The sequence below is a fragment of the Marmota monax genome, unplaced genomic scaffold (assembly GCF_021218885.2).
Source record: "Marmota monax isolate L192 unplaced genomic scaffold, Marmota_monax_Labrador192_F-V1.1 WCK01_AAM20220418_F8-fsc00014, whole genome shotgun sequence".
Taxonomy (NCBI): domain Eukaryota; kingdom Metazoa; phylum Chordata; class Mammalia; order Rodentia; family Sciuridae; genus Marmota; species Marmota monax.
Window position 1 is genome coordinate 34,065,382 of NW_026695222.1, and position 24,104 is coordinate 34,089,485.

At 43.8% G+C, this 24,104-nt stretch overlaps 1 protein-coding gene across 1 annotated transcript; it reads left to right on the forward strand.

The window, feature by feature from the left end:
• The first annotated feature begins 17,172 nt into the window (after positions 1-17,172).
• LOC131423767 (zinc finger protein 33B-like) lies at positions 17,173-23,584 on the forward strand. The gene is made up of 3 exons (XM_058575460.1): positions 17,173-17,350; positions 17,713-17,805; positions 21,470-23,584. The coding sequence occupies exons 1-3, from the start codon at positions 17,173-17,175 to the stop codon at positions 23,248-23,250; spliced, it is 2,052 nt and encodes a 683-aa protein (XP_058431443.1). The 3' UTR covers positions 23,251-23,584.
• The last annotated feature ends 520 nt before the right edge of the window (positions 23,585-24,104 follow it).

The window sequence follows — 24,104 nt, forward strand, 5'->3', positions numbered from 1 at the left end:
GGGAGTAACCAGCTAGGTCTGGCTCGGGTCTTTCATAAGGTTGCGGCCATTTAAAGACTAGACTGGGGCTGAAGCTTCCACTTCCACAGTGGCTCTCATGTGGCTGTTGGCAGGAGGCCAGTTCCTCTTCATAGAGCTTCTTGTCCTGTCTTCTCAGCAGGACAACTGCATCTCTCTAGAACAGTGATCCAAGAGAGACGCTATGGCATCTCTTGAAGCTCATCGTTTTCTCTACATCCTCGTGGCCCCACAGACCAGCCTTAGCATGGTGTGGGAGGAGCCCGCACTGGGACATGAAGGCCCACGGGTGAGATTGCTGAGGCCATTGTCACCAGGGAACCACAGAACAGTGGGGTGCCGCAGTCTGGCTGGGCACAAATCACGAACCACTGATGCAGGATCAAACTTTATTTTTGAACTGCAAGAAAACACTTCACACACGCTCCCGGGGAATTCTCCCAAATGTCACACCGCTCGTCCAGGAACCCCCAGCCGGAAATATCTCTCCCTGAAATCCCTCCTCCTGCACTTCCCCAACCAATGGGAACTCTTGGGGAATCCCCGGGAATCTCCAAAGTAGTGCGAGAACTCAAAAGTAGCGGCCGAGGCGGATAGTAATGCCTCGCCTGTCAACCAATACTGTTGGCAAAATGCCAGGGGCCATACAGACTCGGCCATGGCTCTCAGCAGTGGGGTAGTTTCAAGAAATAGGCACCAGCTGCACTGAAATTTATCTTAAAATGTTCCTTTTTTGCAAATGAAATGGGGAATTAGACCATTTTGTGAGAAAAAAATGGGGGAGAGGTTTTATCAATTGGTATTATTTATATGACTAACACATTTGATTTCAGTTCAGCCATATTGCTTTAAATTTATATCTTCCTTTTCTTCTCCCCCAGGATAGCACTGTGGGCTATGTCTTTGGGTATCTAAGAAAGTTTGTATTTCCGTTCTATCAGTTACCATTATACTAATGTCCTTATATAATGCCTTAATGTCTCCTGTTTTTTACAGGGAGTAGGAGGGAAGACACAGTCTGCCGCAGTCTGGCTGGGCACAATCAGGAGCCACTTGTCAAAAGAAACTAACTTTATTTTTAGAACCACACACGCCAAACAAAACAGCCTCTCAGGAAAAACCCTCAGAGCCTCAACTGCCACCACCGGCTTTCCACAAGCCTCTCTCTCCCACCCAAGCTTCTCCCCACCTCCCACAATCCTCCTGCTCTTGAGGCCCATTGGCTGGGTCACATGGGCGGAGCCAAAAAAGTCCCCCAATGAGCAGCTCCGTGGTCTGAAAGGGCAGGGAAACAGCCCAATGAGCATCACCGCAGAGGAGCCAATCAGCTAGATGTTGCTGGGGCCGCTGTGAGCCAATCATCAGCCGGCAGCTGGAAGTTTGCTGGCAGCTGGAAGTTTGCTGGGGCCCCTTCGGCTGTGGTTCTCAACAACAGTCTATTAGTTTCTTACTCTCAGTTCATGATGAAATTGGTTGGTAATCACTTCTTCCCTTTTCTCTTCCTGTTCACCTAGAACCTGGAGTTACTGTGCTCATTCTGTACCTGGGGGCTTTACTTCATCTGAAGATCGGTTTGGTTGGGAATTCCTGGTTAGCTTTTTCTGTCATTGAGTATCCTAACGTGGCTAACCCCAGCTTATCTGGATCAAGGGTCATTCTTTAGAGGTCAGGTGCTTCTGGATATCCTGGTCTCTACCCCTCCACACACTTAGGGCAGACTTCCATGACCTGTGTCACCGTCAGCCAGGGCCTCTTGCCATCAGGCATCTGGTTGGGGTCCTAGCCAGTTGCCCTCAGAAACCAAAATAATTTCTTCCCTGTGTCCCTCAGGGTTCAATCAGAAACAGAGGTGTATGTCTATAGATGACAGATTGGTAGATCAATAGTTTTGTTATCAAGACCTGACCTTAGACAATTGCAGGGAAATTGTCACATGGTTGACCCTATGTCCCATGCTGGAGCTTAGAATCCACAGCCAGGCAGTCAGGAAGGAAAGGTGAACCTTAAGTGGGCAAAAAACAAAGACAAGCAGACCCCACAAAGACAGATGGACCTGTGTCAATCGGCGTCCTACAGGAGAAGTTGGTGCCCTTGTCACTTTCCTAATGATTTAGCCCAGAGGCTAGATGAGCAAAAGGAAGATCCCTGGTAAGGGAGAGGACTCTTGGGCCTTCTCCTGGCTCAGTCCACCAAGAGAGCCAGCAGGTAAGGAACAGCAGATGCCTTCGGAGTACACAAGCAAAATGACTGCTGCTCCATCCCTCTGGATGTCAAGCAGAAATGTCCTCTGTGGCCTACCCTCACTGGAAACTACAGAAAGGGAATTCTGAGGAACACAGACTCAGCCAACCTAAGGTGACACAAAGTCACCATTCTCCTGTTTTCCCATCAGGGCTAACGATGGTGGATCCCTTGTTGATTTCTCCAACCCTGCCCTCACTTTTGTACAGTCTCTATTCAGTTCACTTTCGTGACTCTTATTTATTTATTTTTTGAGGGAGTACTGGGGATTGAACTCATGGGCACTTGACCACTGAGCCACCTCCCCAGCCCTATTTTGTATTGGATTTAGAGACAGGGTCTCACTGAGTTGCTTAGCGCCCTGCTTTTGCTGAGGCTGGCTTTGAACTCACCATCCTCCTGTTTCAGCCTCCCGAGCTGCTGAGGTTACAGACAGGCATGCGCCACCACACCTGGCTCTTTTATTAATCTTGAATGTGCTGTTTCTTAACGGGGCTGATTCTGTGATTGGTACCAGAAGTGGCCCAGGGAAACAGATTATCAAAGTGGAAATGATGGGGTCCTCGAGTGGGGCCTAGGCCAGGTACCACCACCGGTAGAACAAAGGGACACAATTATCCTACTGTGCCTTAGGACAGAGCGATCATTTGGCTTTGGCCTGCCAGAGACAGCTAGTTGATCTTGAAGACCCTAGAGTGGACTTAGATGGGCAGCCTTCCGAGGTGCAAGCTGATGTGTAAGTGACCCATGTCTCGGTCTCCCAGCAGAAACGTGACTGCCTGTGGACAGAGAATTCACAGCACTCCCTCCCGTTCAGACCTAGGCCATTTCTCACACCTCAAGTGGCTTTGGGAAGGACCTTTGAAGGAGGTCCCTGCCCTGTGGTCATACAGTGACTGTGTGACTGGTGACTCTTCCTCTCTGCCTTCCCAGGGATGCCTGTCGTCACTTGCCGCATGGCTGTGCTCTGGAGAAAGGGAGACACCCCGACATCCGTGGGCAATGGCAGCTCAATGGTGGCCTGGAACATGTGCCGATTCTTATTTGTTTGGTACCAAGGATTGATCTCAGGGGCACTTTACCACTGAACCATATCCCCAGCCCTTCATATTTTTTACTTTGAGACAAGGTCTTGTAAAGAAAAAATAATAATAAAGGGTGACACAGAGACAAGGTGCAGAGGCAGGGAAGGTGGCAGAGTAGCTCCTTGTCCAAGCAGTCACATTTATTTATACCAGTAAGTCACCTTAGGTCATTAGAGCCATAACCATATTGTTGTTTAGAGTATCAGGAAGGCTGCTTACTTTGCAGTTACAGTTTACAGTTACAATATGCAATGTGAGGAGATTTGTGGGGCTCTCAGGAAGGTGCATGTCTGAAGTTACTGTTAGGCGGGCAGCTCCAGGAGCACCTGAGCTTGGTGAAACATTGTAGTTATCAAGCAAGCAAGTTCCTGTATTCCCAGGAGTTTCGTGCCTGGGATCAAGGTGGAAACCCTCGTGAAGAACGTCGCTACAGCAGCCAGGCACCCATGTCTCTTACACGGAAGTTCCCCAGCAGCCAGGCACTCTGTACCTTTGCACAGAGACTTCCTAGCCACCAAGCAGGCCACGATCACGAAGTTTATCAGAGACCCCAGTCCCAAACACAGAACCCCTACAGGGTCTCACTAAGTTACTTAGGGCCTTGCTAAGTTGCTGAAGCTCGCTTTGAACTTGGAATCCTTCACCTCAGCCTCCTGAGCCAGAATATACTAATTCTTAAAGTTCCCAAACACCACCAAGGTCCACAGGTAAGTGGACACAAGAAGGCCAAGAGATAGAGTTTGGACCTGAATTCATCTCACAGAGGATTAGCTTCTGCCAGTGGAACTACAGGCCCTTCCTGCTGTTATTTCCTCAAGCCCCAGAATGCATAGTAGAGACAGGCTAAGTAATTAGGATAGTCTTCATAGGCTCCCTTCTCCCAACCCCCAGTACTGGGATTGAACCCAGGGGCACTCTTACCATTGACCTACAACCCCAGCTGTTTTTATTTTTTATTTTGAGACAGGGTCTTGCTAAGTTGCTGAGGCTGGCCTTGGACTTGTGATCCTCCTGCCTCAACCTCCTGAGTTGCTGGGATTATAGGCATAAGCTACCATGCCCAGCTCCCCAAGGGATTTTTTCTTCATAGAGCATGGTGACACCAGCCTGTATTTACTATATACACCTAGGTTATGTGACATATGCTACAAACTTCTGCAGCACAATACTGTACTGAATACTGTAGGCAATTGTAACATCCTAATTTAGTGCCTAAGCATATCTAAATCAAAATGCTACATGATAGAAATTTTTCACTTCCGTTATAATCTTATGGGGCCACTCTTAATCATATGGGTCCTTTGTTGGCCAAAACATCATGAGGTTGCACATCACTGCATATATCAAAAAAATTTCTTTTTTGTTAAAACAGTTAAATATCGGTAACTAGTCCCTTTGACTATTGGAAGTGTCTGTCATCTCCAGAGAATTAAGTATTGTTACATGTTAGCATGCATTATTCCTAATTTCCAAGAATTTATATCCACACATTTGAAATGAATCTGTAGAATATATCTAGTACACTGCCACTTAGATTATAGCAACTTCAATTATACAAATTTGAAATAGTGCCAAAAAAATTATAATATTAATTAAAATGTCTCATATCAAGTTCAAATTTCCAATATAGTATATGTCTTCCAAAGTTTCTAGAAATTATAAAGAACCACAAAGCTTGCAAGCAGCAAAGAGCACTATTGTGAATCTTGATATTGACACTTGGCTGCATCACTTTAGCATATAAACTAAAACATATCAACTTAGCAATCAAGTTCATGATTGTTAGTGTCCTGTAAATTAATACATTGTTACTAATGCTTTAGAATGTTTTTGAATGATTTTGTAACTTGAACAATTATTTTAACATGAACTTTTATTAAAATTTAAAATATTTTAATTACTACATCAGTCTCATCCAACACTCACTAAATGATAGCATTTTTAAGGTACTTAAAAAATTCATGGAGACCAATTACTTCAGGGTGGAAATTATATGGTATAACATACAACAAAGACAGACAACTCAGACAAACACAGGAGGCACTGTGCAGTTAATTTAGTGGAAGACACTGGATTTGACCTCACACTAACACTGAGAAAGTCAAGACGGCAGCACAGTGCTTACCCAGTGGATGTAGATCCACGCTCCCGAGACTGCAGGCCTTCCTACTCTGTCTGTCCCCCAGGGCGGGTAAGTATTGAACTATTTAGGTTTTGAGGTTTTCCAGGTCTTTATAAACAAAATTCGTTCATAAGACTGCTCTGTGGGAGACCAACCTTACACGTAACTGGATTACACTCCCAGGCTGGGTGCTGAGGCGCTCAGTCACAGAAATGTGGCAGAGCTTTCCTCACCCTTCCTGGGTGTGAGGGTCCGTGTCCGTGCATGGGTGTGTCTTGCTACAGCCCCATGGGTGAAGCTATGCTCACCTGTTCCTTTGTAATATAATCCCTTGATGTGTTCAAGATAGAATCTTCCATGGAAGTGCCTTGTGTGTGTCCCCTTCTCTTATTGTGCCCTTGGGTGTGGCCTACCCAGGTGTCAGTCAGTCTGCTGACAGTGGACATCATGAAGATAGACTCAGCCCCCTGAAACCTGACCCCTTGCCTCATTTGAATAGCTTCTCCTCAATAAAAGGGGTCAGCAGGAGCTCACACTCTCTCTTTCTGCAGACTCTTAAGGTCAGAGGAGCCTTCACAGCGACCACAAAGAAAAAGGTATTTGTGTCTCTTGTGTGGTTATTTCGTGCAGTCCAGTTAGCCCAGTTTAACTAGAGTGACCCCTGAGCCTTTTAGTCTCGAGAGCAGAAACTCGGCACTGCTCTACTGTTATGAGTGACAGTGAAGTGGCTTTTTATTTGGGGGCTTGATTTTGTTCTTGTATTTGGTACTTAACGTTTGTTTTTAAACCCTTAAGAGATGTGTCTGATTTTTACAAGAAATAAACCAATGCCTTATGTTCTTATATTGCCCTATATTCTTATGTAAAGTGTACTTTATTTTAAACTCTACCCAGGTCAACGTATACATTCCTGCACTACAATTTTTAATGGTTACCTAAAATCCCACCTTATGGATGCCCACAAATTATTTTTACAATTATTTTCCTTAGGTTATATTCCTAGAAATAGAATCAATACATTAAATAAAGTGCATTCTCCTTTTAAATCTTGGTATGAAGTGGCCTCCAAATTGTTTTATAAATTATATCCAAAAAGAAATTTATGAGAATGAACAACATTTCTCCTAGTTGATGTCCACTCTGGATATCATTTTTCTTTATAATCTTTTCCTATTATAAAGGCCCCAAAATGTATTTAAACACTTGCATTTTTTATTTGTACATTATGGACTGTTTTCACATACTTATCCCTCACTTACATTTTCCCTTTTATTACTTGCCCTTCACATTCATAGACCACTTTTATGGTAGTGTGATCTTCTTATAAATGTGTAAGAGATAATTAAATGAAGTCAATAAACCATTTCTTTCCTACACTTAACAAATATATTTTCCAAATGTGTTTTTATTTGATTTTTTTTTTCTGAAAGCAAGGTATTAAATTTTTCTAGAGTAAAATTTGACAGTCATTTCTTTTGTGGCTGCTGCCTTTGATCACTACCCAGAGAATAAATGAGAAAATTAATTTGTATTTTCTCTAGGTACTTGGTGTTTGTTGGTAAAATGTGAAATCAAGAGTCTTGGGAAACTTGTATGCTTTAGTGTGTGTGAGCTAGAGGCGTAACTGATCTTCCCCCACCCCCGCCGCTCTAGATTCCTAACATGATTTTTTGACTACTTCATTTCTCTCCTCCCTGATCCCAGTCCCTACTTGAAAATTCCACCTTTATCATACTTAAATTCTTTTGTGCTCTTGGATTTATACCTGATGCTCTGAAGAGCAATGGCAAATTTCATCTGATAAGAAATACTTTAATTTTTTCAATTAGAAACTCCTGGCTGCCATCCTAGGTTCTTTGTTCTTCCAGATAAAATTTAAATGTGTTCCGTGAAATAAGGTTTAAAATAAAGGGGGAAACCAGGCATGGTGTAGCATGTCTGTAATCCCAGCAGCTTGGAAGGCTGAAGCAGGAGGATCATGAGTTCAAGGCCAGCCTCAGCTATTTAGCAAGGCCCTATGCAACTTAGCAAAACCCTCTCTCAAAATTAAAGATAAGGGCTGGGGCTATAGCTCAGTGGTAGAGCGCTTGCCTCGCACTTGTGAGGCTCTGGGTTTGATGAAAGAAAAGAAAGAAAGAAAGAAAGAAAGAAAGAAAGAAAGAAAGAAAGAGAGAGAGAGAGAGAGAGAGAAAGAAAGAAAGAAAGAAAGATATTGTGTCCATTTACAACTAAAAATAATATTAAGAAAAAAATTAAAAATAAAAAGGACAGGGGATGTAACTCAGTGGTAAAGTACCCCTGGGTTCAATCCTAGTACCAAAAATAAATAAATAGGTAGGGAGAGGGAAGGAGGGAGAGAAAGAGAAAGAATTAAAAAAGGAAGAAAAAAAAAACCACGTCACTCAACTTATTGAGATTTAGGTTGGGATTTTGCTTAAGAATATTGACTCTTCCCATTAGGAAAGCAGTGTATCTCTATTCAAATCTTTAATGTCATATAGTAGATTCTAATACTTTCTTTGGTACAAATACTGCCCCATTTTTCTTAATTTAGTCCTACATAGTGAATACTACTATGGTGTATGGAACTTACTATTAAGTTATTATAGTTGACAGAAGAGAAACAATTGATCTGTTGATGTCACCAAAAATGGGATAAACTGATGTTGTGGAACTGACCTAGTGTGGGTTACTGAGAAGAACAGAACATCTCTGAATCTAAGTATCAGAAAACAATCAGACAAACGCAAATGAAGGAACACCCTTCAAAACAACCCATAGGTCCTCATCAAAATTGCCAGTGTCATCAAATGCAGAGAAAGGCTGAGGAGCTGGATTAAAGGAGTCTGATGATATGGCTGTTGAATGTATGAAATAAGTGATCCTGAACTGGATCCTGGATCAGGAAAAAAAAATGCTATAAACAATATTATTGGGACAATGGGTGAAATTTGAATCTGGTCCAGATATTGGATAATATTCCATAATTGCTCAATTTCTTGGATTTTATGATGGTGTGGTAGATAGGCATATGTATATGTATATATAAAATATATATGTGAATGTATATACATATATACGTGCATATATATATATGTATATATGTATATATGTATATATATATATATATATATATATATATATATATATATATATAATGCCCTTGTTCCTAGGAGAGAGATGCTCAAGTTTAAGGGATGAGGGTGGATGTTTGCAACTTACTCTCGAACGGTGAAGAGGATGGACAGAGAGAAAAAGAGGGAGAAAGAGAGAATGCAAAATAGTTGTGAATCCAAGTAAACAGTTTACCGACGTTCAGTCATACTGAATCATTTCTGCAACTTTTCTGAAAGTTTGAAATTTGCCAAAATAAGGAGACAAAAAGGGTAGGAAAATCACGAACAACAGCGTTTAATGAAAAGCCCCCAAGACCACTTTACGCCTTTGGGGCCCTGTTGCAATGAGGGCGTCGCTGACCTGGTCCTCTCCGGGCGGGGGTTACCAGCGTGCGCCTTTGGTGGAGTCTCCCTTCCACTGAGGAGCGCTTGCCCCTTTATCTATGTTTTTAGCGTATCGCTTTTGAAATCCAGCTTTGGGCGGAGGTAGTATTTGCACTGGGGGAAAGTTTTGCTGGTCGTGAGTACTGATCTTTTTATTACCTGATAGGGTTCATTTCTATGAATACTTCACTCTGTTGCTGGGCCTTCGTTGTTATTAGTTAAATCATGCAACGGACACACATCCTCCCTCCTCGAGGTGGATACTTATAGGTGGAACCAAGTTCAAATCCCTAAGGGGGGTGGGGGGCGGGGTGGGGGAGGGGCGGGGTGAGGAGCAGGGTTCCAAACTAAAGTAGAGGCGATTTGGGAGCATAAATCACCCAAGTGGCCGAAAAAGGCAGGAACTCTTCAGAAACTCTCTGGGAAGGGGACGCGGAGACTTGTGGGAAACCGAGTCTGGACTTTGACGGATTACCCCGAGGCCGGGGTCCCTCGCAGCTCCTCTGCGCATGTGCGGTTCCTCCTCATTGTTCGCCGCACCTCTGTCTCCAGCTGCGCGGCGGAGAGCCCGAATCTCCTGCGGGGAGAGTGAGCGCCGCAGGTGAGACCTGAGTCGGAGGGTTGCGGTGCTGGGCCCGGGGTAGGTCTGTGCCCGCAGCTGGTGGAAGCAAACTTGCGCGAGTCCCACGGAGGCTGGGACCGAAAACACTTGTTCTCAAGTGCGCTCTGCGTGCGTCTGGTGACCCAGGAGGTTCGCTGCCTTCCCTGAGCGGATAAGGAATGGGACACGGGTCTCTCGGTCAGAATAAAGTGCTCTGGGAAGAGGCATTCGAATGGCCAAGAGTTGTTTGCACAAGCTTCTCGCATTTGCCCGAGCCCCGGCCAGCCTTTGCCTAGCGAGTCAGATGCAGATACCAACGGGATGGGGCAGGGTTCTTAAAACCGTGCTACGTGCCTGCAGGCTCGGGGAGGTGATGGTTCTGTTTGACAGGCTGATTTCAGAGCCTGAGTTCAAGTCCCAGCTTTGCCACTAACAAACCTCTAAGACTCAGTGTCCCTATCAGTAAAGCAAAGTTATTCCTAAAACCCACTTCAGGGTTGTCTTGAGCACCGAGGGAAAGACCACCTTCCAAGCCATCATCAGAGGCGTTTACTTAGCACCTGGCAAGGTTACCTGTCTTTCCCACCGTTCTGTTCAATTATGTGGTTCTCAAAGACCCCCGCAAATGTTACCAATCTGGACTCTGGGGGTGAGGTGCATGGATGAAGGAGTTGGGATGCAAACCCCAAACCATTTTATTTCCAGATCTCATGCTGGATTTGTCCTGGAGTTCATTTTCCCCAGCACTTAGCAGTAGCATGTCTCTAAGGGCACAAAGAAATACCTGGAGTGTGTGAGGACTGAGTCTTCCCTTGAGGCTCCTGGGGATTCCTATCTCCTGGGGTTCTCTATAATGAGGCCTCTAGTCCCCTCCATCAGGGGCCACCTGTCTGTGCCTCAGCAGTTTTCAGGCTCCAGAGCCAGGCTTCTGGCAGTTCTCACACTAGCATGCATCAAAAACACCTGGAGGGCTTGTGAAACCCAATTGATGGCTGGGTCCCACCACAGCTCCTGACTGGGTGGGTGTGAATGCCTATTTCCTGTATAATGCTGATGCTATGGGTCCAGGCATCTCACTGGGGGAGCCATCATTGTTGGGGATGGTGAATTCCAAGACAGAGTTGGGACCCAGCTGAAGGTTCTGATTATTCAAATGTATTCCCTCCAACCAGGTTCAAATTTCCTTGGATCACACAGCTCTTGGGAGGAAGGAAGGAGGGGACAGCGGATCCCACCTGGAAGATCCCCAGCACCACCCAGGTACAGTGCACCACAGCTTCAAGACAGAGGCTAAGAAGCAGGCAGAGTCTATATTTGCTCTCTGTGAAGCAATTCCTGGTCCTTCTGCCCTGAATAACATCCCCATACCAGAGGTTGTCAAGAACTGTCAGTCAACAAGGAAGGAGGTGAGCTGGGCTGCTAACAGGAGGTGACCAGAGGCAGGCAGCATGAGAAGAGGAAGCCCCATGGAGCACTGGCCAAGCCCATTAAGAAGAAGGCCAGGGAGATACTGTCTCTTCCCCCAACACTCCTCCCACAGTTTTATTCATCCAGAGAGAGAGAGAGAGAGAGAAGAGGAAAAAAATGAAATTATATCATTTGCAAGAAGGTGGCTGGAACTTAAGAACAATTCTGTTAAGTGAAATAAGCCAAACTCAGAGGGTCAAGAGTCATAGGTCGTATGTGGAAGCTAAGAAAAAAAGCAGATTAGGGGCCAGTGGGTAGAAGAGAGGGGTCAGGAGGAGGGGAGGGGAGGGGAGGGGAGGGGGGAATACTGGGTGTGATATTGGCCAAATTATATTGTTACATTGTGTGCCTGTGCAAATATGTAACAACAAATCCCACCATGATACACAACTATAATGCACAAATAAAAAATAGGGGGGAAAAAGAGAAACTCTTTCTACACCCTTAACTCTGCAGTCCGTAGAGACTCCCCTAAAGTATACCTATCTCTGATAGTGGGACCCAGAAATTCTTTAACCTCAAGGAGTTAAAAATATATTTAGGAAAGTAAATGAGCAAATCTTTATAATGTTTTTATTGTTTTATCATTTTTATACCTTTTATTATGGAAATATTTAAAACATACAGAAGTAGAAAAAATACTAAGGTACTTATCACAGGTTCAGCATGTAGACAATTTTATTTCATCCCTCAAAATGCGCATGTGCACACACACCCGCACACACACACACACCCATTCATCCCTCCATACGCTTTCCCCCATCCCCTTTCTACCTCCCTTTACAGGAACATTTTTTTAAAATATTTATTTTTTAGTTTTAGGTGGATACAATATCTTTATTTTATTTTTTATGAGGTACTGAGGATCAAACCCAGTGCCTCACATATGCTAGGTGAGCGCTCCACCACTTGAGCCACAAACCCAGCCCCTACAGGAACATTTTAAGGTAAATCACAGACATTTAAAAAAAAAAATGCAGGGTGCGCCATGTTTCATGCTGCAGTGGAGGCCCTGCATCTCATCCTTGATATCACATGGTTTGTTTTACCAGATCTTTCTTAAATGACTTTCATGTTCTACATTTGTCTGTTAGTAAATCAAAGTAGGTTATGGAAATGTCAAGAAACCAATATTGACTTTCCCCAGTGAAATGCCTGCTTCTCTGAGCTCCACGTGGTTATATCAGGGTTGCAAGAGCCCCTTGGCAAGACACCTGCCCCTCCTGAAACAGTGGTATTCATGTGGCCATCTGTCAGCAGATGTACAGCTTTTCAGCAAGGCTTTGGGGACTTTCCAGGGGACGAAAAATCATTTCTCATGATTTCTGTGCTCCTTCGCTCCCCTCCAGCCCTGGCTTCACGCTTCTCTCAACTTTTCCAGGAGGGAAGAAAATGAACACCTCCCAGGTGAATTGTTTACTTATTACTTCTTGTTTTCAGAAAAACTAAGAGTTACTTTGCATTGTTCTCTGTTGTCTTTCCTTCATTTTCTGACTTTTCCCTGCATTGTGATTTGAATTTCTTTTTTCCTCATTTTGTGAGTCTACATTTCATTTTTGATGCTATTCTTGATCACCCTTGAGGTGTTAAAACATATAACACATTTTCCTATCAACATCAGGAATATTTTTCACCTATATCACCTGAACAAGATGCAGCCCTCCTGCATCTCAGATTTGTGGAGATTGTCTAAATCATCTAATTGTTTTTCACTTTCTTTTCTTCTTTTTATATAGCAAATGTTATGTTTTAAATATTTCGTTAGTGATTATATCACACATTCTAACTACAGTTTAAATTTGAATATACATCTTCTGGTTATTTTTTTGCCATCCCCAGTTTTCAGATAGAGTGACTAAATCATAACAGTTGATCATCTCTAATATAATCTACAGTTTAGGGCTGCATATTATATTCTAGCCACTGCTAAATTCTGATATTATTCCTACCAGGTGTTAACTCTACCAGGATTAACTCATGTAATTTTGACAACATTATTGGGCAGATACCTTTATTACAAACTTTTTAATAAGGGCTGTAAAAATTTAAGTGATTCTCAAAAGCTTACAGCTGAAATAGTTCAAAGGCTACATCACTAGATGTTTGGCCAGATGGAGATCTCTTCAAGCCCAAGAATACAGCAAGTTCTCCACCCAGTTTTGAGAGTAAGTTATGGGCTTCCATTCCAGCCTGCCCAAGAACTTGGAATGGAGCTGTCTTAGGAACAGAATGTCCAGACAAGACATGGGGCACATGAAATGAAGCAGGGGACGCACTCATGCCACAGACGTATTTGTTGTGTATCTGAAGTTCAAGTGTAACCCATTGGCCTGTGTTTTTATTACTAAATCTGTCAACCCTACTCAGGTGGAAAGGGGGTCCGAGGTGCTCCCTGCTGACCCTTAGAGCTGACAGTCCCAGGTCACTCAGAGGAGCAGACGCCCTTTGTTTTCAATGGCTGATTTTATGACCTCATTCAGAATGGCCCTTGATGAATTGGTGTGACCTGCCTGCCTGGGGTTCACCACTATTGTAGCATCTGTCCTAGAGTCTTGGGAATTGGCACCCACAAATGTGGCTTTGTCTGCACACCCCTCACAGACAGCTCTCCCCAGTCTCCACTGTCTTTTCTCCACGATTGTCAACTGTCGAGTGTCTTTTTCTCTTTCTGGGTCCTGCTGAGTTTGTGTGGCGGCCCGTGCAGCACTGCCCGGCTCGCTGTTTGGTCTGCTGTCTGAGCCTGGATGCCTGAGGACGCCTGCACCCTGCTCTGCTCCTTGAGTGAGCAACTTTTAAGATTCCATCTTGAAATCCTTTCCCCTCAAAGTATTGTGAGAAAAAGAATCTGCAGTATCTCTAGGCATCTGGGGAGGAGTGGTGTGGCAGCTTGATTGTCATTCCTTTGTAGATAAAATCTCCCCTCCCCCTCGCTTGCTCCCCCTTCCCCCCCCCTTATCTGGCCTTGGCTTTTTCCCTGGGCAGCGCTGCTTATTTGTTCTCTGTGCGATCCGCCTGGCTGGCAGTTGAATGTGTCCTAAAAAAGATGAGGCGCGGAGGCTCAGAGGTGTTCTCAGTGTCTCTGTGTTTGCTTCCTTCCCGATCGCTCTCTGCCCTCGCCACCTGGAAATCCCACTGCAGCCTCTCTCTGGTCCCCTCTCTGTGTTCCTCCACTTTTATCTCATCGTTTCTAGTTTTCTGTGGGTTTTTGTGAGTGTGCGTGGAGAGATTTACTCATTTGTTTCCAAGCCTTCTCTGGAGGGCTTTGTTTTCCGTTTCCCCAAATCAGTAACAAAATATTCAGCATCTGTGTAGAGCCGTGTGCTCTTTCTTGTCTCAGAGCCAGCTTCTCTTATTTATGGAAGCAAGGCCCTCTCCTATGCTGACTTTAAGATACTGATGTGAATGTTTAAACGTCATCTCTTCAATATCCTAGTTAAATTTCTTTCACAGCTTCCAATCTATTCATCTCAGGCTGTTGTTTTTATTGACATTGAATCCATCCATCGGACGTCAAGCCTTTTCTTCTGGAGGCTTGATCCCCAGGCTGTTGATTTCCTCTGGTGTTCAGGCTCTTTTTTGTTGGTTTGTCTTCTGGGTGAACAGGAAAGCAGAGACCAGATTCAATCAGTGCAGATGGCTGATGGGTGTCTCAGAAGCAGGGAGCTGTTTCCAGGGCAGCTTCCTCTGAATGACAGGATTGGCCTCAGGCCTTATCAGAAAGAGTCCAGAGATGTCCACAGACATGCCCTTCAGGCTGTATAGATTGGGAAGGAGGCAAGCTCAGGTACCCCCTCCCCAGCCCTGTCTCCCCAGAGTTGCCCTAAAACAAGAGCTGTAGCCCCTGTGCACAGTACTCGATTTTGCTCTTTGGTAGCAAAGTTCTCACAGATTCCCGGGGACAGTTCCTGCTTTTTCTTTTCTTTTCTTTTCTTTTCTAAATATATATTTTTAGTTGTGGATGAAACTTTATTTTTATTTACTTATTTTTTATGTGGTGCTAAGAATGGAACCCCGTGCCTCACACGTGCCAGGCGGGTGCTCTACCACTGAGCCCCAGCCCTAGCCTCCTGCTTTTTTCTAGGGAACATTCTCCTGAGTATTAACCCTCGGGAGTAACCTGCCAAGGTGTCTGGCCATCCTCCTGCTGACCACGGCCCCTGCTGGACTCCCAGCCTCTGCTGCTTCTCAGTGGGAGGTCTTGCTGGGCTCTGAGGACACATCTGAGACATTCTGTGTCTGTGCTAAGAGGCAAGCCCAGTGCCTCCGCGCCTGCCTCCTGCTCCGTCTTCCAGAAACTTGTCGAAACTTCCCCTTGCTGATGGCCCCTCCTGTACGCCTCCGCAGTGATAACCATAGAGGTTTTCTATCTCTATATTCTGCTGTTGGGGAGCCCAGCCCATGTGTTGACCCAGGAGTGTCACTTACTCTTGAACTTGTCTCTTCTGAGACACTCTGTACTCATTTATCAGCTGCTTAGTGAGCATCACCGTGAACCAGGACTGCACTGGAAGAGGCCGGTATGGCTGGCCACTCCTGATTCTGGTTCCTGGACTCCAGAGCTAGCTCTTCTTTCTCTGCTGTCCCTCAAGCCCTGTGTCCTCAATGTCCATATTCTTTGTGAGCAAGTGTCATCTTCTGATGGCTTCAGCTACCACTGAGTTAGGCCTGGTTTCCAAAACCTATTTTTATCCAAGATCTGAGGCCTGGGACTGGTGTCCAGCTGTTATATGGACATATCCCCTGCGTCTCACACATTCCTTAAGTATAGCACACCCCAGTTCTCTCTGTCTCTCTTTCTGCCCAATGCAGGTTTTTTGCTTTGTTTTGTTTTGGGGTCTGTACAGTATGTGGCGACAGCATCCACTCAGCTGCTCTTATGGTTCATCTGAGAGTAATGGTCCATTTTCCTTCATTGTATAATGAATTGCTGGGGACTTCTATGTAGAATCAGTTTCGGCTTCTCGACCCCGTGCTTATGCCTTAAGAGAGGCGCTCATCTCTCACACTAGTCTATTGTCCTCTCTAACGGCTCTTGAAAACAGTTTCCTACCCTTGGCCACTGGTATTTCGGGTCATGTAATTCTTTGTTGTGGGGGGCGGGGCTGTCCACTGTGGGTTTAGCAGTATCTCTGGCCTCTGGTCACTAATTGTGGAGCAATCTCACCTCCCTCAGCTTTGATAGCCAAAAAGACCTCCAGACATTTCTCAGAGCCAGGGGCAAAGTCACCTCTAGTTGAGAATCACTTCTTTAAAAATCCTCAATATGCTTCTGGAACATACTTTCAAAATATAAAGCTAGTCATGTTACTTACTTAGATGTCCCCATTGTCCATACAAGTGATCTCCAAAAAGAAGTGTGCTTCTTCCCCCAAGGACAGCACTGCCCCGTCTAGTGGTGCATGGAAAGTACTAGAATATCCATTGTATTTGTTTTTTTATCTAAAAAAAAATTAAGAAAGTTGTCAGTCTTTACAAGAACGGCTTAAAAATTGCATACATACATAATTTCCAAATACTCTGAAGGATGCTAAGGAATTTTTGCTGATGGATAACTAAATAATTTGGCCATCTCTGGTCTGTAGGAGAAAGTCCAAAATTTCTGTCTGACCACTGATACTTCCATATTTCTTCATCTCACCCAGTTCCTAACCTTCTTCTTTTATGATATTTTTAATTCCCTCAACTTCAGGTATGATTTTAACGTTGTCTGTGCCTTTTCTTATGCTACTGCCCATGTTCACACAAAACCGAAATCCTGGTCTCCTTCATGAAGGAAAATTAACTTCCCTCCCTCTTTCTGGCCTCAGTCTAGATTGACCTCACATTTTTTCCACATCTCATATTATTTATTACTGCACATGAATATGTGGATAGAAACTGTTCTCATCAGTCTTAAGATCCTTAAAAACAGGACCAGTGTCTCATTTTTCATAGTGTTTTCTGCAGCCAGAACAGATGCAGACATGCAGAGGAAGTTCAAATTGTTTTATGAAGTTATCAATGAATTTATAAATAAGGGTAAAGGCCCAGTGTTTCTGTTATGATTTCTGCTTCTCCCACAAACTGGAACACGAGGGAAGGCAGGGTTAGACAACAGTTGTGATTCTTCCTGGTGGAACGAACACAGCAGTATTTCCCATGTCGTGTGCTCCTGAGTTCTTGAGACTGAGCAGGCCTGGACTGTTGCAGGGACCCGTGTTGTTTGAGGACGTGTCTGTGGACTTCACCCAGAAGGAGTGGCAGCTTCTGGACCCTGCGCAGAGATGTCTGTACAGGGACGTGATGCTGGAGAACTACAGGCACCTGGAGTCACTGGGTGAGCCCAGCTGCCACGCAGCCCCGGCAGCATGCACTTCCTATCTTGGGAGCCAAATTATCGTAGACGGTGATAAGTCTGATGCTGAGATTGTTGGTTCTATGACACTCGAAAGAATATTCTGTTTTCACTTCCCTGATAAAAGGTTTTTTCACCAGATGCGCAGCCCCGCAGGGAGGGAACTTAGCCACTGGCCCAAGCTCTGACAGGTGACAGATGCCCCCCACCCCCAGGCAGAGGCTTAGCCACTGGCTGTGATAGAACACGGCCAGACACTGGTCACATGTGCTTCTCCCTTCTGTCCTTCAAAGGGCCTGAACCCTAAGCAGCATTGCCAAGTCTCATGTCATTTCCCATCACAGGACACTGTGTGACCAAACCTGAGCTGATATGCAAGTTGGAACGAGAAGAGCCGTGGATACTAAAGAGGGAAGTGCCAAGTCACAGCCACGCTGGTGAGTCGAGGTCAGATGGAAAGAAGCTGGAGAATTAGATCCTGGGTGGCCAGTTTGGGGCTTCGTAGCTTTGAAAGGTGTTTTGGAAATCTGTCGGAGGCTGTCGATGTTTAGAAGTGAGTAAAGAGGTGACCACATACCTTACACATCATGGGCCCTCGTAACATCACTCTCAGGCGTGTTCTTTGTTTCCTGTTTGGTTTTTAGAGAAAGATTCACTTGGTGTTTATAGAACCTCATTTCTGCTTTCTTCATTCTACATCTTTATTTCTGTTTTCCTTCCTCTTCACCTTCCTCCTGTGCCAAACACTGGTCAGTGTGCATGAATTCATTTTTTCCTTTATTGAACATATGTTTAACAAGCATGTGCTGTACACTGATCACATTCTAAGCCTCGGGGACACAGAAGCAAATGCTCTACTTCTATGAAGAGGTCCAGTTAGCACCAGGCACGGTGGCACACACCTGTAATCCCATTGCTCTGGAGGCTGAGGCAGGAGGATAATGAGTTGAAAGCCAGCCTCAGCAACTTAGCAAGTTCCTAAAGCAACTCAGCAAGACTGTGTCTCTAAATAAAATAGTAAAAAGGGCTGGAGATGTGCCTCAGTGGATAAGGATCACTGGGTTCTGTCTCTGGTACCAAAAAAAAAAAATTGTCTAGTTAGTAGATAAATATATAATAGGGTAGACAGTCGTCAGCAGTATGAAAAACTAAAGTCAGATGAAGAACGTGGAGTCTGATAAGGCCTTTTAGAAAGGGAGGCCAGGGAGACCTTTTAGAGGAGGTGGATATTTGAATAGGAACAGTGGGATGGGTCTTGAATGGAGGGTTTGAGTGAACCAGGGGTGGTCAGAGAGATTTCCAGACCAGAGGGACAGCAGGGGCCAAGCCTCTGATACAAAAGTGTCCTTGAGAAAGCAACAAGGAAGCCCTGGGACCGAGCAGGTGGAGTGAGGAGAAGGAGCAGAGAGTGACAGAGGGAGCTGGGGAAGGCTTCTGGTCCTGCTGAAGATTTCAGTTTTCCTGGGTGAGATCACAGGTGAGAGAACAGGCCAAGGGCAACACTTTAAGCACAGCCTTTGAAGGTCAAGAGGACACAGGACTCTAGCAAGAGAGACTGAGAAGGCCCATCCATCCAGGATGAAGGTGGAGAGTCAGAGTGGTGTCCAGAAGCCACATGGACAGAGAGTCGAGAAGCAAGGAGTGAGTTCCACTGCAGAGGCAGGGATGTAACGTCAGCAGGCGTCCCTTCTTCACCTCACCCAGAAGCCACAAGGAACAGGAAAACACAATGTCATCTCCATCTCCACCTTCACGGGAGACTGGAGGCCGCTGAAGTCTCAAAGTAAAAATAACGATGATGATAATGTGGAAAAGCTGCCAAAGCAATGGAAGTTGGGAAGATGTAGAGAGAAAAAAACTATGCATACAGCACTCTGGAAAATAATGGTAGAATATATTCTGAAGACAGTTTTATATGCAAATTTGACTACAAATGGAACTTAAAGGGGTGAGGATGTTTTTTAAGCAGTGGGTAGTAGCATTGTCCTGAAGGATATCTGGCTTCCAAGTAGAGGATAGAACATGTACCAAATAAAGGGAAAAGATGGAGGTAGGTTTGTAGTTGGAAATCAACAATTTATGGAATTAGCCTGATCTGATAGGAGCTGACAGCATTGTAGACTTGTGGGATAAGCACATGAGCATGTATCGTGAATTTAGGTGTAAGAATCTAGTTTAAAATCTAAGCATAAAAATCTAATGTCACATTCTTTGTTGGGATATTGACTTCTATTTGTTTTATCTATTACAGAAAAGCCAGACTTTTAAAAAAAATTTTTTTAGTTGTAGTTGGACACATACCTTCATTTTACTTATTTATTTTTATGTGGTGGGTGCTGAGGATCGAACCCAGTGCCTTGCATGTGCTAGGTGAATGCTCTTCCACTGAGCCACAACCCCAGTCCCAAGTCAAATGTTTTTAAGCATACAGTTAATGTTATTTCATAAAATGTTAGTAACAGAAGATAATAATAATCACCCTCAGCTAAATTGTTTACAACAAAGAAAGACAAAGGTAAATAGAGGGCCCTGGGCCACATCCAATAACCAAGAGCTTAGTTATCACAGGAAAGAGGGGCAATAGAGGAAAACATTAAAATAGCATTAAATGTTAGGAGTTGAGATTTATATTACAAAAACCAGCACATGGGTGTATAAAGAAGCTTGATTCATAATCACCAAAACTTGGGAGCAACCAAGTTGTCCTTAAGTAGATGGATGGATAAAGAAACATAGTACATCTAGACAATAGAACTATTCAGCACTAAAGCAAAACAAGCTATCAAGGCATCAAAGGACATGGGAAAACCTGAAACACTTACCAAGAAGTGAATGAAGACAGTCCATAATGGCTACACACTGTATGGTTCCAACTGTCCGACATTCTGGACAAGACAAAGCTATTGAGTAAAAGGATCAGTGGTTGCAGGGGCTGGGAGAGGGATGAACAGGATTCATTCATGGAGAATTTTTAGTGAAACTATTCCGTATAATACTATAATGGTGGATACTTCTCATTATACGTCTGTCCCAACCCACAGAATGTACAACACGAAGAGTGATCCTTAAGGTAAACTGTGAACTATGAGTGTTAGGAATGGGCATCAACGAATTCACACAGGGGAAAAACCCACTCTTGTAGAAGATGTTGATGTTGGGGAGGTTGTGCAAATGTGGGAATGGGGCACATGCAGGAACTGACAGTACTCTCCATTCCACTTTACCATGCTAAAAAAAATAAAGTCTATTTAAAAATTCAGTGTGTGACAGATCACCACCAGTTGGTAAAGTCAGTCAGTGGGTTGAAAGAGGGAAAGTAGAGTTTTCACCAGATGGATAACTATTGATTAACTCTGGTAGAACTGAATGATAGTGCCACTCGTCAGAATATGGAGGGGATTGGATCCTGCTATAGTCATGGCTTGTCCTCTTATCCATTTTAATATTTATTAGACATTGTTTCCCGTATCATAGCTGTATAGAGACATAGAGCCTGAACTATAGGATTGACCTTTAGACCTGAGGATGTGAGTGACTTCATAACTTTAGTTGGGATTGGTGTGCAGTCTGGGAAGGGGAGAGAGATGGGAAGCACATAGAATGGATTAAGGATGCTCCTGTGGTGATTATGGTAGAAAGGAAGAGAAATCAGGATCTTCTACAAGCCTGTTCCTTGCTCTGCTGTTTCCCTTGGGCACCCTCTTCCTCCCTGCCTCCTGTTCAGGGTTCCCCTTCTCTACCTCATGTTTTGAATGTCCTCCATCCTTGGACCAATCATGTTCTTGACATCCTTTGTTCCCAGTTCACCATTTCTTGTGTTTATTTCAAGTTCTCTACCCATTTTGAGGTCATGTTTATAACAATCCAAAGCTACTTATGTTTTTTTCAGCTTTCTCTCTTTTTCTAGTATAGTATGTGGCTTTGGCTTTGTTTGCATATAACCCAAAAGACTAGAAGAAACATTTGCTTTAGGACTACTGTCCACCTAGGAGACTGCCTGAAACCCAAGAATCATCTCGGCACAGGGGCACTGTGTACAAGCCCTTTTCTTCAGACAGGTGCCAAGATGTATAATGTATGGTTAATTTTTCATATTTCTAGAAGTCCAGCGAGCCAATGACATGAAAGAAAGCCAAGAAAATGAAGACAAATATTCAAGACCAGCTGGATTTATCCACAACAAAACACTCCCCAAGGAGGGAAGGAAGATCTTAAAAGAAACAGTAGAGATGACCACGAACCTAGTGCCCTCGGGAAAAACGTCTCATAACTGTGACTCATTTGGAACAAGCTTAAAAAGTGTTTCAGAATTAATTATTAGCAATAGAAACCATTTAAGAAAAAAGTCTCCTGATTTCAGTGAATGTAGGACCCTTGATACAAAGCAGGAGAATATGCGTACAAGGAGCAGGCCCCGTGGAAATGATCAGAGGAAGAGACCCCACAGTCCTCATGAGGACTGTATTCAGAACAGTTCATCTCCAGAACAACCTCTCGAACATGATGATTGTAGGCAGTCCTCTCGTAGGAAGACACCCTTGGTTACATGTGAGAAAGCTCACACAGGAGAGACATCCTCTAAAGGTGACAAATACAGACGAACCTTCAACCAAAAGTTAAAGGTCAATTCTGATATGAGGATCCTTGGGGAAAGGAAACCACATGAATTCAGGAAAAGTGGGAAATTGTCATGCGAAAAGCCAAAAGATGCACATCAAAGAATTAACATACAGGAGAAGCATGTTGGATGTAGTAAATTGGGGAAATCCTTTAGCAAGAAATCAAACCTCACCCAATGTCAGAGAATGTGCCCAGGAGAAAATACTAATGAGTGTCACAAAAGTGAGGAAGACTTAAGGAAGTCATACCACAGTCAAGATGAGAAAACTCATGCAGGAGAGAAGATCTATGGTTGTACGGAGTGTGGGGAATCCTTTCATGAAAAATCATGCCTCACTAAGCATCAGCGAACTCACACCACAGAACCAAGCCAGCGTGATGATAGGAAGAGAGCCTTGGAGAGGAAATCCCACCTCACTCTAAATCAGAGAGACACCACCAGAGAGGATAACGACAAAGGTGATAAATGTGAAAAAACCTCCCGCAAGAAGTCAATATACATTCAACATCAGAAAATAACCTTGGAGAAAAAACCTCATGAGAGTAAGAAAAGTGGAAGAGCCGTAAGTGGGAAGTCACACCTCACTGAAAATCGGAGCGGTCACAAAGGAGAGAGAACTTATGACTGTGGTAAATGTGGGGAAAGCTTCCGTAAGAAATCGAGCCTTACTCAACATCAGAGCACACACACAGGGAAAAAGCCCTATGAGTGCAATGAATGTGGGAAATCCTTCTTTGTGAAGTCCAACCTCACTGAACATCAGAGAACTCACACAGGAGAGAAGCCGTATGAATGCGGTGAATGTGGGAAATCCTTCTGCCAGAAATCAGCCCTCACAGTGCATCAGAGAACTCACACAGGAGAGAAACCGTACAAATGCAACGAGTGTGGGAAGACCTTCTGTGTGAAATCCAACCTGACCCAACATCAGAGGACCCACACTGGAGAGAAACCCTACAAGTGCAACGAATGCTCGAGATCTTTCTGTGTGAAATCCAACCTTGTAGTGCATCAGAGAACTCATACAGGAGAAAAGCCCTACAGATGCCCTGAGTGTGGGAAAACCTTCTATGAAAAGTCAGCCCTCACAAAGCATCAGAGAATTCACACAGGGGAAAAACCCTATGAATGCAACGAATGTAGAAAAACCTTCAGCCAGAGGTCAGCCCTCACCAAACATCAAAGGAAAACACACAAGAAGAAAACTCCTATCAACACCCTCCATGTGGAGAAACCTACAGTCACAAGCCAAACTCACTGAACATCAGTAGGACCTGAAGGCAAAACCCCGACACGTCACCACAAGTAGGAAAGTCTTCACAAATAAAACCAATGGGAACCAGAGAATTCCTATAGGAGTAAAATCATAAGAACGTTTGAATATGTATTTAAAATTGTTGAAGAAAATTTATAATTTTAAGGCGTATGGATTAAAACGTCCTAGTAGAAATGTTATTTAACCAGAAGTCAGATTTCAGAGGTAATATCAAACTTATTACAGAAAATAGTCTATTCTTAATAGAAAAATGAATCATGGGCCTTTTGTAAACACATAAATCATTTAAGTCATTGCTATATCAGCATTAAATAGAATCCTTCTGGCTAGCATTCTCGATTTTCTTCATTGTGTTTTCCCTTTGTTTCCTAATGAGATTTCTCTTAGGTTTTTAAAATAATAAAATGGACACTGATGAAGATAGAAAAAGCAAAGTAGGTGAAAAAGAAACAAAAACAAAGTGTAATGACCTCAAGAAGGAAAACTGAAAAGAAACCAAACATAAGTTATCACAAATAATAAGAATAAATTGAACTGCCACATAGAAGTCAGAAGTAGTTTAATGATGATTTAGAAAGCTAAGTCTGCCAGGCATGGTGGTGCACATCTGTAATCCCAGTGGCTCAGGAAGCAGAGATGGAAGGCTTGCAATTTAGTGAGACCCTTAGCAACTTAGCAAGACCCTGTCTCAAAATAAAAAATAAAACGGGATGGGGATGTGGCTCAGTGGTATACTGCCCCTGAATTAAATTCCTCTTCCCCAAAAATAAAGTAAAATACTCAGACCAATGTATGATCTACAAAAACTACTGTATCTAAAACCAGTTGATGTAGTTTGA

What these genes read in the sequence shown, in the direction of transcription:
- LOC131423767 (XM_058575460.1), top strand. Translation starts at nt 17,173, where the DNA reads ATGTCGTGTGCTCCTGAGTTCTTGAGACTGAGCAGGCCTGGACTGTTG. An exon ending in CAGGCACCTGGAGTCACTGG is followed by an intron (nt 17,351 to 17,712) that starts GTGAGCCCAGCT and finishes TTCCCATCACAG; the next exon opens with GACACTGTGTGACCAAACCT. An exon ending in GCCAAGTCACAGCCACGCTG is followed by an intron (nt 17,806 to 21,469) that starts GTGAGTCGAGGT and finishes TCATATTTCTAG; the next exon opens with AAGTCCAGCGAGCCAATGAC.